Genomic DNA, 14,319 nt, shown 5'->3' on the forward strand with positions numbered 1-14,319 from the left:
GTATGAAAATAAACAAGAACAAAACAAAAGTAATGAAATTTAGTAGAAATAATGAAGACAGACCACTGAATGTAAAAATAGGAAGAGAAAAGATTATGGACGTAGAAGAATTTTGTTATTTGGGAAGTATAATTACTAAACATGAATGAAGCAGAAGCAATATAAAATGCCAAATAGCACAGGCAAAATGAGCCTTCAGTCAGAAATATAATTTATTTACATCAAAAATTAATTTAAATGTCAGAAAAGATTTTTGAAAGTATATGTTTGGAGCGTAGCTTTATATGTAAGTGAGACTTGGGCGATCGGAGTACCTGAGAAGAAAAGATTAGAAGCTTTTGAAATGTAGTGCTACAAGAGAATGTTAAAAATCAGATGGGTGGATAAAGTGACAAATAAAGAGGTGCTGCGGAAAATTGATGAATAAGCATTTGGAAAAATACAGTTAAGAGAAGGGACAGACTTATAGGCAACATATTAAAGCATCCTGGAATAGTCGCTTTAATATTGGAGGGACAGTTAGAAGGAAAAAACTGTGCAGGTAGGCAACATTTGGAATACGTAAAACAAATTTTTAGGGATGTAGGATGTAGGGGGTATACCGAAATGAAATGACTAGCACTAGATAGGGAATCTTGGAGAGCTGCATCTAACCAGTCAAATGACTGAAGACAAAAAAAAATATTTAACAAAACAGTTTTTTGTCATAGCAAATAGAAGTAAATTTCCTAACTATATAATCATGTTTATTTTTTGTTGATTAATTCACCACAACTTCAAAGTGCGTGTGTAGGAATAGTGATATTCATAAGTTCATAACCTTTAAAACTTACCTTTAAATTTCAGGGTGGAATTACCACAGCTAACTTTATTGTTATTTCAGTTTTAAGTTTCCTAGTTTTAGTTTACAAATTCAGAAGAAATTTTCAAAAAAGTTTGTAATTGTTAGCTCATCAATAAATAACAATACGTCATACTAAAAATACATTAAAGATGGTGGTCAATCAACATCTTGGAAACTGCTTTTTTCATAATTTAAACTATTTATTACTATATTATTTATTTTTACTTACTTTACTAAACCTAGAATTTATTTTACTATAGCCTAGAAAATGACCTATCAAAACGTGACATGAATTAACTTCTACAATATATTTTCTTAAATTAAAATTGAATTTTGAATAGAAAGAAGGTGCATAAGAAAAAAATCCTATAGAAATTGAATAGGGTTTGATTTAAACTTCACCAAAAAAAAAAAACAATTTTGGTAGATTAAAAAAATAATAATTTAAACAAACTTATAATTTGTAAATAAAAAAATTAATACGAGTATATTTGCTTCTTCACAATAGGGACAAGATTTTCAGATATCATCAATGACATAAATTACACTTACTAGTTATTTACATTTATTAGTAATGATAGTGGAATACATTTTCTGAAATAGCCAATGCAAAAATAGCTCATACCTTTATTGCTATTGCAGCAACATAATACAAAGGCAAGGTATAGCAAACATTTTAGGCGCTAGGGTTGACGTTTCATGACTCCCTCAGCCTAAAAAAATAAAGTTATGGAAATTTTCAGAAGATGTATGTAGATGTGTTTGTCTGCATTTTGATTAATATCAAAATGACAGGCGCATTCTTTAAAAATGAGAAAATGTTAGTGAAATATGATTTCTTTATCCTCGTTGATAATATTGCATCAAGTTGACTGACTTATTGAAGTAAATAATTACTCGGTTAATAAACATTAAAATCCCCAAAAACAAGGGGACTGAATGGAATCCACATTTAGAATATCAATTTTTTTAAACTTTAATTTTCAACATTGAAAGTCAAACTGTATCTGGTTTGATGTAGACGACAAGGAAAAACAGAGTCCCGTGGATGCTAACTTAGGATTTTGAAAATATTTTGAATTTTTTATGATCTCTGATACTTTATCTGTTTTTCAAGTCATGGCTGTTATTAAAAATGTTGCATAAGATAGCTGTTGAGCAAGAGAAGACAAATAGAACCCAAATATTTTTACTAAAAATTTTTTAATTTTTTTATACCCAAAATACAGTATAAATTTGATGATAAAAACATCATATTATTATTATAATAATGATTGATCTTAGTGAAATTATTGTTATTGTAATTTTGATTATCTTTTTAATAGTTTTTTAATCTATTAGTTGGAGACTAATTATACTTTTTGTACTAAAAAGATTATTATTATTTTCCTCATCAGTAAATTGAAAGATATAGGAATAATCAAATTACGTCTACAAAATGTCAGTATCAGATTGCTGCTTCTAAACCTAGGTGATGTCTGGCTGAAAAATGTATCTTTATGCATCGTACCATTGAGATTATAATGAAGGTTGTTCCCACGATTACATGAATACCGTGGAATGCTGTGGTTAGAAAGAATGATGATCCATAAATTGAGTCTGCTATTGTGAAGGTTGATTGTTGATATTCTCATTTTTGTAGAAATGTAAATTATAATCCTAGAAGGATGGTTAATATTAGTGATTTATTTGATATTGATAGTTTATTTGATAAGATTCTGTGATGTGCTCATGTTACTGTAATTCCTGATGAGATTAAGATAATTGTGTTTAGTAGAGGAACTTCTAATGGATTAAATGGTTTAATGGATTTTGGTGGTCAGTTTATTCCAATTTCAATTGATGGTGCTAGTCTTGAGTGAAAAAATATTCAGAAAAATGATACAAAGAATATTATTTCTGAGATAATGAATATAATTATTCCTATTTTTATTAGTGATTTTACTTTATTTGTATGATTTCCTTGGAATGTTGCTTCTCGTGTGATGTCTCGTCATCATAATATTATTGATATTGTTGATAAGGTTATTCCTAATATTATTAGGTTATATTCTTTTGTTTGGGTTCATTTTACAGTTCCTGTCAATATTGTTATTACATTTATTGATAGCACAATTGGTCACGGTCTTTTTGTTACTATGTGAAATGGATGATTTTTTTTCATAGGGTACTTCTCTAGAATAAAGAGTTACAAGTGTGGCAAATACGTATGCTTGAATTATTGAAATTGCTGTTTCAAATGCTGTTAAGGTTATTTGAATTGGTATAATGAATATTAAGATTTTAATAGATGATGTGTTTCCTAATAGGGTTATTAGTAGGTGACCTGCAGTTATATTTGCTGTTAATCGAACTGCTAGTGAAATTGGTCGAATAAGATTTCCTGTAGTTTCGATTAGGATTATTATTGGTGAAATGGCTGAGGGTGTTCCTTTTGGTAGTATGTGTTTGAATATTTCATTTGTGAAGTTTTTTCATCTGTATGTTGTAATTATGATTCAACTTGGTAATGCAATTGACATTGATACTACTAAATGACTTGTAGATGTGAATACATAAGGAATTAATCCTATTATATTTCTGATTATGATAAATGTAAAGATTGATATTACTATGATTAAGATTTCTTTTTGATGAGTTATTAATTTAAATTCATTTATTAGTTTTTTTTTCTATTATTTTTATTATTATATTTATTCGAGATTTTTTGGTTCAATATCATTTTGGTAAAGTTATTGTTGTTATTATTATAATTATTCAGTTTCTTTGTAAAAGTTTAGTTGTTGGGTCAAATGTTGAGAATAGTCTAGTTATCATTTTCAGTTAATATTTATTTTTATTTTTTTTTATTTGGGTTTAGATTAGTTATAAAGAATAATTTTGTTATGTTTATTATGATTGTGGCTGTTGTTAATATCAATATAATGTTTCATATAATAGGAGACATTTGTGGAATCAAGATGCACATTAAATGTATTTTTTATTTGACAGTTAAATGTTTTTTTAAACTAGCTTCTTTCATTAAGAGTATTCGATGTTTACTATATTTTGGTTTAAGAGACCATTACTTTCTTTCAGTCACTTAATGTTTATTAGTTTTATGTTTTTATTCATTTAATGAATGATTTTATATTAATTCTTTCTATAGTGATTGGTATGAATCTGTGATTTATTCCACAAATTTCTGAACATTGTCCGAAAAATACTCCTGGGTTTTTAGTTATTAGGCTAATTTGATTAAGTCGCCCTGGGATTGCGTCTATTTTTACTCTATTGATGGAATTGTTCAAGAGTGGATTACGTCAGATGATGATACGATTATTCGGATTTGTGTTGAAAATGGGATAATTATTCGGTTATCTACTTTAATTAGTCGAAATGATGATAAGTCATTCTGTGGTTTTATATATGACTCAAATTCTATTTTTTTGGAGTCAGAATATTCATAAGATCAGTATCATTGATGTCCAATTGTTTTAATAGTAATTGATGGTTTAATTACTTCTTCTATTAGGTATAAGGTTTTAATTGATGGGATAGCAATAAAAATTAAAATGATTGCTGGTATTGTAGTTCAGATTGTTTCTATTATTTGATTTTCTGTTAATATATTATTTGATCATTTATTTTTTGTTATTGTTGCTATTATAATTGTTACTGTTACTGTAATGGATAATAGAATTATTATAGTGTGATCATGGAAATTTAATAGTTGTTCTATGATTGGTCTGGCTCTATTTATTATGTTAAATTTTATTCATGATGATATTTCTAAGGAAATTACTTTTTAATTTATTAATGAATTTTAAGTTCATGGCAATTTTCTGCCACTCTTAGAATGGCTTAGATACTAGTGGTAATTCATTAAATGAGTGTTCAGGGGGTGGTGTAATTGAAAATCATTCAATTGAGGATGATTTATTGTTTTTAAAGATTGAAATTCGTTTAAATGCTATGGCTTCTCATATAATGAATATGAATATTATAATTCTGATTATTGAAATTAATGATCCTATGGATGAAATTATGTTTCATGTCATGTTATCTGGATAATCTGAATATCGTCGTGGTATTCCCGCTAAACCTAAAAAAGTGTTGTGGGAAGAATGTTATGTTTACTCCTAAAAATATGGTTGAAAATTGAATTTTTAATCATTTTTTATTTATTCTTATACCTGTTATTAGTGGGAATCAGTGAATGATTCTTGCTATAATGGCGAATACTGCTCCTATTGATAGTACATAATGAAAGTGGGCTACAACATAGTATGTATCGTGTAAAATTACGTCAATTGAAGAGTTGGCTAAAATCACTCCTGTTAATCCTCCAATAGTAAATAGAAATACAAATCCTATAGATCAAATTATTTGGGGTGATTTTTTTTTTGTTATTCCTTGTATTGTGGCCATTCATCTGAAGATTTTAATTCCTGTTGATACTGCAATAATTATAGTTGCAGAGGTGACGTATGCTCATGTGTCAATATCTATACCTACAGTAAATATGTGGTGTGCTCATACAATAAATCCTAGAATACCAATTGCTAGTATTGCATAAATTATTCCTAGATGGCCGAATGTTATTATTTTTCCTCTTTCGTTAGTAATAATGTGGGAGATTAATCCGAATCCTGGTAGGATTAAAATATATACTTCTGGATGTCCAAAGAATCAGAATAAGTGTTGATATAAGATTGGGTCCCCCCCTCCTGTGGGGTCGAAAAATGAGTATTAAAGTTTCGGTCTGTTAATAGTATCGTGATTGCTCCAGCTAAAACTGGTAATGATACTAGTAGTAGAACTGCTGTAATTAGGACTGATCAACAGAAAAGGGGTATTTTTTCTATAGTTATTCCTTTTGGTCGTATATTTATTGTTGTTGAAATAAAATTAATTGCTCCTATGATTGATCTTAGTCCTGCGATGTGAAGAGAAAAGATAGTTAAGTCTACTGAAGGTCCTGAATGTGCAATTTGGGCTGAGAGAGCAGGGTAAACAGTTCATCCTGTTCCTGATCCTGACCCTACAATTGATCTTGCAATTAAAAGTGTGATTGATGGTGGTAATAATCAAAATCTTATGTTATTTATTCGTGGGAATGCCATGTCTGGTGCACCAATTATTATAGGTACTAGTCAGTTCCCAAATCCTCCAATTATGATTGGTATTACCATAAAGAAAATTATAATGAATGCGTGTGATGTTACGATGGTGTTATAAATTTGGTCATTTTTAATTATAGATCCTGGTTGTATTAATTCTAATCGGATAATTATTCTTCTTATTGTTCCAAGTAATCTAGCTCAGAGCCCAAAAATAAAATAGAGAGTTCCGATATCTTTGTGATTTGTTGAAAATATTCATTTATTCATTGAAAATGGGATGGCTGATTTAGGTGATAGATTGTAAATTTATTTAAGGTTTTAAACCTCTCATTATTTGTCTTGTATTCAATTATGATTCTATATTGCAAATATAGAGGTGCATTTACTTGCTAAGGCTTATTTATAATAATAATTTTAACTTTGAAGGTTAATAGTTTTTTTAACTTAAATCCTTCTTTTTAGTTTAATTTAAAAATTATTATTATTGGAATTCCTATTAAATTTAAGATAATTGGGATAATTGATTCTTTTTTTATTATTTTTTTTATTTTTTATTTGTTTGATTTGGTTATTGTTGGGATTATTATGTTCAAGTATATGTATGTTGACATAATTGATGAAATTAGTATAATTAATGGAATTGTTGGTGCTATACAAATTGTTGATTTTATAATTATTCATTTTATTAAAAATTCTGTAGTTGGAGGTATACCTCTTATTGATAATGATGAAATTATTAGAGATGTTTTTGTTAAATTTGTTTGAGTATTAATTTGGTTTAAAAAATTGATATTATTTTTTTTTGAACGTGTTTATTATGGTTAAGCTGATTATGGTATATAAAATTAATAGGAAAGTAAATTGTTGTTTTGAAATTATTAATGAAAAGATTATTACTGGTGAATTTGAAATTGATGAGTATGCTATTAATTTTTTTAGTGATGTTTGTTTTATTCCAGAGATTGGTGCCATGATTATTGATATAATTATTGATGTTATCATTAGTTTAATTCTGGTTATTTGGGTTGCAATAATTGTAGGAATGATTTTTTGTATAGTTATCATTATTATGCATATTTCTCATCTTATTATTTGTATGATTCTTGGTACTCATAGGTGGAATGGGATTATACCTATTTTTATTAAAATTCTCATTATTATTAAAATTCTTTCATTAATGGGGCAGTTAATGATAGCGTTAATAATTATTGAGGTTATTATAATTGATGATGATATTCTTTGAATAATTAAATATTTCATAGATTGTTCATTTATTTTATTTATTTTTTTTAAAAGGGGTAGAAAAGAAATTAAATTAATTTCTATAGATATTCATGAGAATATTATTCTGTTGGAGGATATTGTTATAATAATTCTTACAGTTATTGTTGTGATAAATATTGTTTTTGATAAATTTATTTTAATTAAAAAGAGAATTTATTCATCGATGGGGTATGAACCCATAAGCTTAATTTAGCTTATCTTTTTGTAAAAGGATGTGTGATGCATTAAGAATTTTGATTTCTTTAGTTTCAGTTTAATTCTGGATTTTACAATTTAGCATGAGTGAGGTTTCACTTAATTTACTTCATCAAAGTAATCCTTTAATCAGGCATCTTGCTTGAGTATAAAAATCCATTGTTTTTTTCCTTTTTTTTTATATATCATAATCAACTTGACCATAATAAACCTAAATTTACTGATCATTTCAATCTGTTTTGCAACTGTGCCCTAAATATTGTAAAATTAAGTCATTAAAAACCCCTATGGCGTATCTGAAATAAACGTTTGTCAAGGGCAAAGCTGGGAAAGGATAAACACTGCTCCCCTTCTGATGTCTTACAATAACATCAGATCAAATAATGGAAAGATTCCAGCACCGATGTTAAAGAGAATGAAAATTCAAAATGCTACAAAAATTAACATCAAAATGACAAAAAAATAAAGTTAACACTTTTAGATAGTAGTAAGTAATAAGTTAGAGTAATAAATTATAAGTAATAGGTTTACACTTCTATAGAATAATAAGTACACATTACATTCTTAATGCATCTTAATAAACTTCTAGAAGGCTATTTATAAACTATTACGCGGTTTCTTCTTCACTGGTGTTGTAAATGCTGTCAACAGCACTCTTAACAAAGCGAGAAGGAATCCTGTTTAGTATGGTTATAATAGTATATCCAATTTGTGTTGTACTTTTCATTTAGTATGTTGTTTTTGTAAATGTTATATTTAAGATAAATCTCACAAATCGCTTAATGAAATCATGTATACTGAGTTCATGTAAACTTTATAATTGATGTAAGTAGAATTTACAGATTGTAATTAACATCTGAATACAAAGACTAATCATGAAAAGGTTTATTCTGATGTATGTGTTTTTTGTAATTGCGATGAATGTACATTCGGTTTAATTTATGTAATATTTGTGCAGCCATTATAGTTTGATTTGTGTAATCTAGGATTATTGTCTTTGGCGGTTGTAACGTGTTCGTATATCGTGAGATCTTGTGTTTATTTTTGTGATTTTAATAGAATAGCTTTTTTTTCCTGAAAATTTTGTATATTGTTTACTAGTTTACAGTAGCATTAGTATTTCTGTCACTACGTGTTTTTTTATTATTTGTCCTGTATTTTATGTAAAACATTATTTATAAGTATTACATGCACAGCCAAACATGTGTTGAGCTCTACGATACAGTTGTCAGTTGACATGTAGGTGTTTATTAGATATAACATGTGTAAAAAAAAAGCTGCATATTTTTATGTTTTGTGGAGGAATTAGATGTGTTGAAGATAACCGTATCGGTTGTGGCATAATCATGCTTATCATTTGAATCGTATAATTAAAGAATATGTAAGAGAGATGCAAGAAAATTCTCTAATGTCTCTTACTCCGACAACATTTAACTCGCAAAAAACACCCCGCTAAGCTGAGCAAATTCAGTAGAAAATTAGATAACAAACCTGAATGTAATACTAGACCGGTGAATAATTTTGGCCAGGAGCTGAGGATTGAATCCTTTATTTAATCCTCAGTTTATGACTGTAACCTAACTTCATTTTAACTGTCTCAGATATTAGGCACTAAGTCTACAATCTACGGATTTCTGAAGTACCCTTACTACACTGAAACCATGCACCTTGATAACTGAACTGTACAGCTCCACAACCAACCAGGTGGTAGGAGGTAGGATGTTTACAGACAGAAACTCAAAAACTAAAAAGAAAAATCCCAGAAAAAAATATTGGAAAGTCTGACTAAATACGATTCAAGAAATGTGAAAAAAATATTACAGAGTAACAAGAAAAGAAGATGAAATTTAAGACCAGAAGGGAACTCTGAGAGCATCTCTTAAAGTAACTGGCTGCATCTGAAGGCTCAGGTTTAACAACTGTCGGCAGCAAATGATAATCTCAACACCTTTCAGAACAAAAGAGGAGGAAAAGTTAAGCTTTCTTTAACTTAAAAAAAGCAGCAATGAAAATGAAATTTATATCATTTATTTTAGAGAAATATCTATTTACGAATACAAAATAGAATATAAATTTACAAATATACAATTGAAATTTGATGTACTTAAATCAGGTTGCGAGAATTGTAGTAAATTATCTCTTTATTTTTAATATTTATTTATCCCTATCTGACAATGTATATAAGTTGCAGATTTTATAAATGTGAAAAAATATGGTCGATTAATTTCAACTTGATCGTTTGAACATGAAATTTAATTACTAGCTAAGAATAAGGTAACAACAAGAAACCTCACCTGAACTGCTGTGAAGTCCTCTTACTATTTGTTAAATGTTTCCATATTAAAACTATTTTCTTTTAAATACACATTTATAGAATAAAAAAAAAGAAGTTAAATATAAATTTATAAAACAGGAGCTTATTTTAATTTTAATGATAAAAAGTAAAGAAATCAACAAATATAATCCTTTACCGGTATAGTATATGATACTTACAAATTTATTATAAATAAGCTGAACAATATTTGAAAATCCACCTAGATTCCATTTTATAAGACTGTTACCGTCACATTCACGATAAACAACATTAGATGTAACAGATGTATGATGCCATGAATCTGAGCCATCCACTGAATTTTGAAACTGATGCAACCATTCTAAGTAACCATATCTTATATCATCCGGTAAACCTGGCATTTCATCATCGATAAATTTAAAGTATCTGTAAAAGAAAATGAAATAAATCATTAATTAAAATGAATGAGACGGTACTTCCAAGTATCTAAAAAACAAACAAAAAATTGTCAATAATAAGAAAAATACTTCTGTCAATACTGCTTTATCAGATTACAAAAATAATGTATAAAGAACAAACCAGATTTGATTCCAGGAAGGTAATATGATGATTCAAGAGTTAGTAATAATAAAAATGTCTATAAAGCTAAGTATTTTGCATAATTAAAATTAATAACGTGGAAATTTTTTTTAAGTGACACTGACTTTGATTTTAGCTGCTAACAAATACCAAAAGTAGATGGTTAAACCTCACTGAATATTGATAAACTGTGATGTTGAATCATTAGCGATCGGGATATTTATCGTTGTTAAATATCATCCAACATTCAAGAAATTGATAAATTTCAATTTCAGTATTGCGGGACATCACAATCGTTACAAAACTATCAGGTCTATTCCACAGAAGTACAAGTTACAAATAATTCTTCAAATGCAATAAGCGAAGTGTACCTGTGTTGCAGAAAACATACAAATTAAGCCTTGTATACCTAAGTGAAATTGCATAAGTTACAGGTGTATTCTACATCTGTAAAACAACCAAAACATTTAAAAAGTACAAATTTGTAACAACTTTCTGTAAAAGGTGTATAATTTCATATAAATTAAATTTTTGAAGTTTATATGAGTTTAAAAAGGTTTAGAATGAGTTCAATTAAATTACTATTATTACTTAATGACATAGTTTATAGACTGCAACATCCTACTAACAGAAACAAAAAAAAAATTTGCAACATTAGAGTACAGTATTAGAGTAAAGTATTGCTCTTCACTTGTTTGCTAGTAGTGGACGATAGTAGCGTTCTGTAGCCATCTCAATTCCCCCCCGAGGGGAGAAGATCCTGCCTCGTAGCGTGTCAGGTCGCTACACCAACCCCTCTGTTCCTTGCCAACAATGGCTTTAACGGAGGACATCTTCTTGCCCTAAAAACTGATCACATTCCACAGTGTTCAGCCCGGACACGTGAGATGCCACCGATGCAGATGCCCCGAGGGACACCTACATCAGTAAATTCACCCCGAGAGATAATATTGAGTTCTGCTTTCCGAAGAAGACAGCTGACACCTAACGCTACCACGTTGCCCTCAGCATACTGTACCCAATATGCACTGAGTAGCAAAATCTAGCGTGTACCATACAGTTATCAGCGCGATAAAAATTTCCACACGTTGTACATCAGCCAGAGAATGTATTAAACACAGTGGAGAAGTTTTATGATATTTCCCATATTCTGCTTGCTATTGGGGTTGTGGATGTAACCCTCAAGAAAATGAATATCATTCATTATGTAGACAGATATGTAGATCATTCAACAAACATGTAATTAGAGAACCAGATTATTCATTTTATTATGTTAGCGCTAGATTTTATTGAGCGTGAATGATGCAAGTGTTAATAAGCAAGACACTTACAAGCATATGGAAGCAGAGTGTGGTTTAATGTGCAGGTTCCAGAATTGTAATAATGACAGGATCAAATTATCCCTAAAAGAATGGCTGCATCCTCTTGCAACAAACGATCTAGTCGACTCTATAATGAAGATTTAACTGAACCGATACAACAATTATAGTGAGAAATGATTTTGGGATTCTGAAGGAGAAACTCCCATTTTTAAATTATCTACAGATTAAATGGGTTTTTGCAAACCTGATTTTGTTTGTGTAACACTGCTATAGGTGAATAGGATAATAAATCTGAAATCGGCTTGCATGAGAATTATCATGATAATGAAGTAATAGTTAATGAAGACTTTTCGCAGAATGCAAGTGAACAAAAGCTCAAATAGGCAATTAACTATGAATAGTACAACAGAGAAATGCTGTACAAAGTTTGTATCAAATACTCTGCATACATGAAATGACTACATTCCTTAAACTATTAATAACTATCTTATTTTACTTATAATTCTTACACACAGTGAAGTTTTTCATTTCATAACATAAAGCTGAGATTCCCTTTCAATTTAATAAGAAACTCCATCTTTCGTTTATAACCCGCTTTCCATTCATTTGTAAATAGAAAATATGAAACTTTGTACATTCAATAATATTTTGGTTAAAATGCACAGTTCTTTACAAGGTCAAAATGCCGGTTTTATATATGAAAGAACAAATTTTTATACAGCATATCTATAACATTTATTCAAAAAAAGAATACACAAAAATTAATTATATCGATCACATTACGGAAAATAAACATATATTTTCAAATATAGAAATAATGCCAATATTAGAAAAGAATAGCAACAAATTAAAAACCCTTACGCTTCGAAATATACAAATAATAAAAACGTATTAAATACAAGTAAAATGTAAACACAATAATTGCCTTAAATAATATATCTAAATTATAAAAAAATTATATTAAAAAAAATAAATAAAAATTTAAATAAATAATTAAAGCAAGTTTCATTATCTGACAACAGATTACAATAGTAGTTCATTTTAGTTCAATTGATGGAAGATAAACATATATTATTTCTAAAGCTTTAATTTTTTTTTAATTCACTTTAAAACAGAAATCTAGGAAAAATTACATAAAGAAACTAATTAAAAAAAAGTATTTGATAAAATTAATTTATCAGACTAATTATAATCTGCTGTTAAAATAAAACTTGCTAAGCCATTAATATGTATACAGTGTACAACTATACATTACATTACTTGCATAGATCAGGTCAGTGGAGCTGCTGTAACTACATTGCCACCTTATTCTATGGATTTTATGGCGTTCAGTTTTTTTTGTGGAAGGATTTTATTAAATATGAAGTGTCTGTTCCACCCTTACCTTCCAATCTTACAGTATTAAAAAATCAAACAATCATCACAATTGCACGAATGTCACTGGATGTGATGAATCGAGTTTGACAAAAAATTAATTTCAGATGGGATGTCTGCCTATCATCAATGGTGATAGCATCAAACCAAAGTGACTGTTTTGGGAAAAATTTGATACGCAGCACAATAAAATGACATCTTAAGCGATTATATAAATGTTCTGAATAAACTTCTAGATATCTTCAAAGTTATAGTCTTTTCTGAATCTCCTATATATTCTCCTGGCAAAAGGCAGTGTATATGACGCATAATTTCGTAAATGAAAGGGGCACACTAATTTACTGCTTAACACTATCTGTTTAAAGCTTTCTTACATCTGCAACTTGTCAAAAGCACCTCATACATAAGACATACTAAGGGCTACTTTCTCTAGAATAAGAATGCTGACTATACAGTCATCTCATGTGATGAACTTGTAAGTGTCACTCATAGATCCAAAATATCACCGGCATTTTGGTGGAGTCAGCATACTATTTGCTGTCAACACAATTCTCTTCATGTACCAAAAATATTACTTGGCGTGATATTCTTGGTAGTCGTTATAACCTTATAATTATGAGACCTAACAGACAATTGCACACAATGAAAAAACATCTTTGAAGCAGTAGATCTATGCTCAATTATTCCAAAAAATGTTTTCAAAATAAAACCTCTAGTAATGGTGTCAGGAATAAAATTTTACAATAAAACCTCATTAAATATATGTAGCAGAATAATAAAACTAAAATCGATTCATTACTATTGTATAATTACTACACATAGTAATTTTTTTCTTAAATATACGTATAATTTTTTTTTTCAAACAATATCATCCACTGTACAGAATAATATAATTAAATATAATATCAAAATCACCAAATACAGTCAATAAATGGTAACAAAACTTATCCAACTGAAGCACTTTCAAAAGTTAAATTACTTCATCTTTAGCAGTTAAAAATTACAAGATTAAACATAAAAATTCAGCATACTATGCATTGTCATTAAAATAAATCCTCTTTCATACAACATCCAATGTGTATCATTCTGATATGTAGTGATATTTCTGTATGGATCATTTGTATCAAATTGATATATACATGAATGCAGAGAGCACTGGTAAATACACAGCTGGGCTGGAGGTAAAACCTTGCATCATAGATCTGGCACTTACATGTTAAATAAAGAATCATGTATTCAGTTTGTTTTTTTTATTAAAGTACTATTACGTTTAGTCTTCTACAACATCTATTTTTCTATTATTATTATTTATCTCCAGTATCT

At 28.6% G+C, this 14,319-nt stretch overlaps 1 protein-coding gene and 2 pseudogenes across 3 annotated transcripts in view; all 3 read right to left on the reverse strand.

The window, feature by feature from the left end:
• The window catches only part of LOC142325654 (peroxisomal N(1)-acetyl-spermine/spermidine oxidase-like), a 169,881-nt gene that overhangs the window by 84,055 nt on the left and 71,507 nt on the right, over positions 1-14,319 (reverse strand). For all 3 annotated transcript variants that reach the window (XM_075367681.1, XM_075367679.1, XM_075367680.1), the window contains one exon: positions 9,922-10,147. In XM_075367681.1, coding sequence (XP_075223796.1) covers positions 9,922-10,147 — 226 coding nt within the window. The remainder of the gene's footprint in view (positions 1-9,921; positions 10,148-14,319) is intronic.
• Positions 2,292-3,366, reverse strand: LOC142324650 (cytochrome c oxidase subunit 3-like; annotated as a pseudogene).
• On the reverse strand, positions 3,845-7,656 carry LOC142324653 (cytochrome c oxidase subunit 2-like; annotated as a pseudogene).

The sequence above is a fragment of the Lycorma delicatula genome, chromosome 5, assembly GCF_047948215.1.
Source record: "Lycorma delicatula isolate Av1 chromosome 5, ASM4794821v1, whole genome shotgun sequence".
NCBI lineage: Eukaryota > Metazoa > Arthropoda > Insecta > Hemiptera > Fulgoridae > Lycorma > Lycorma delicatula.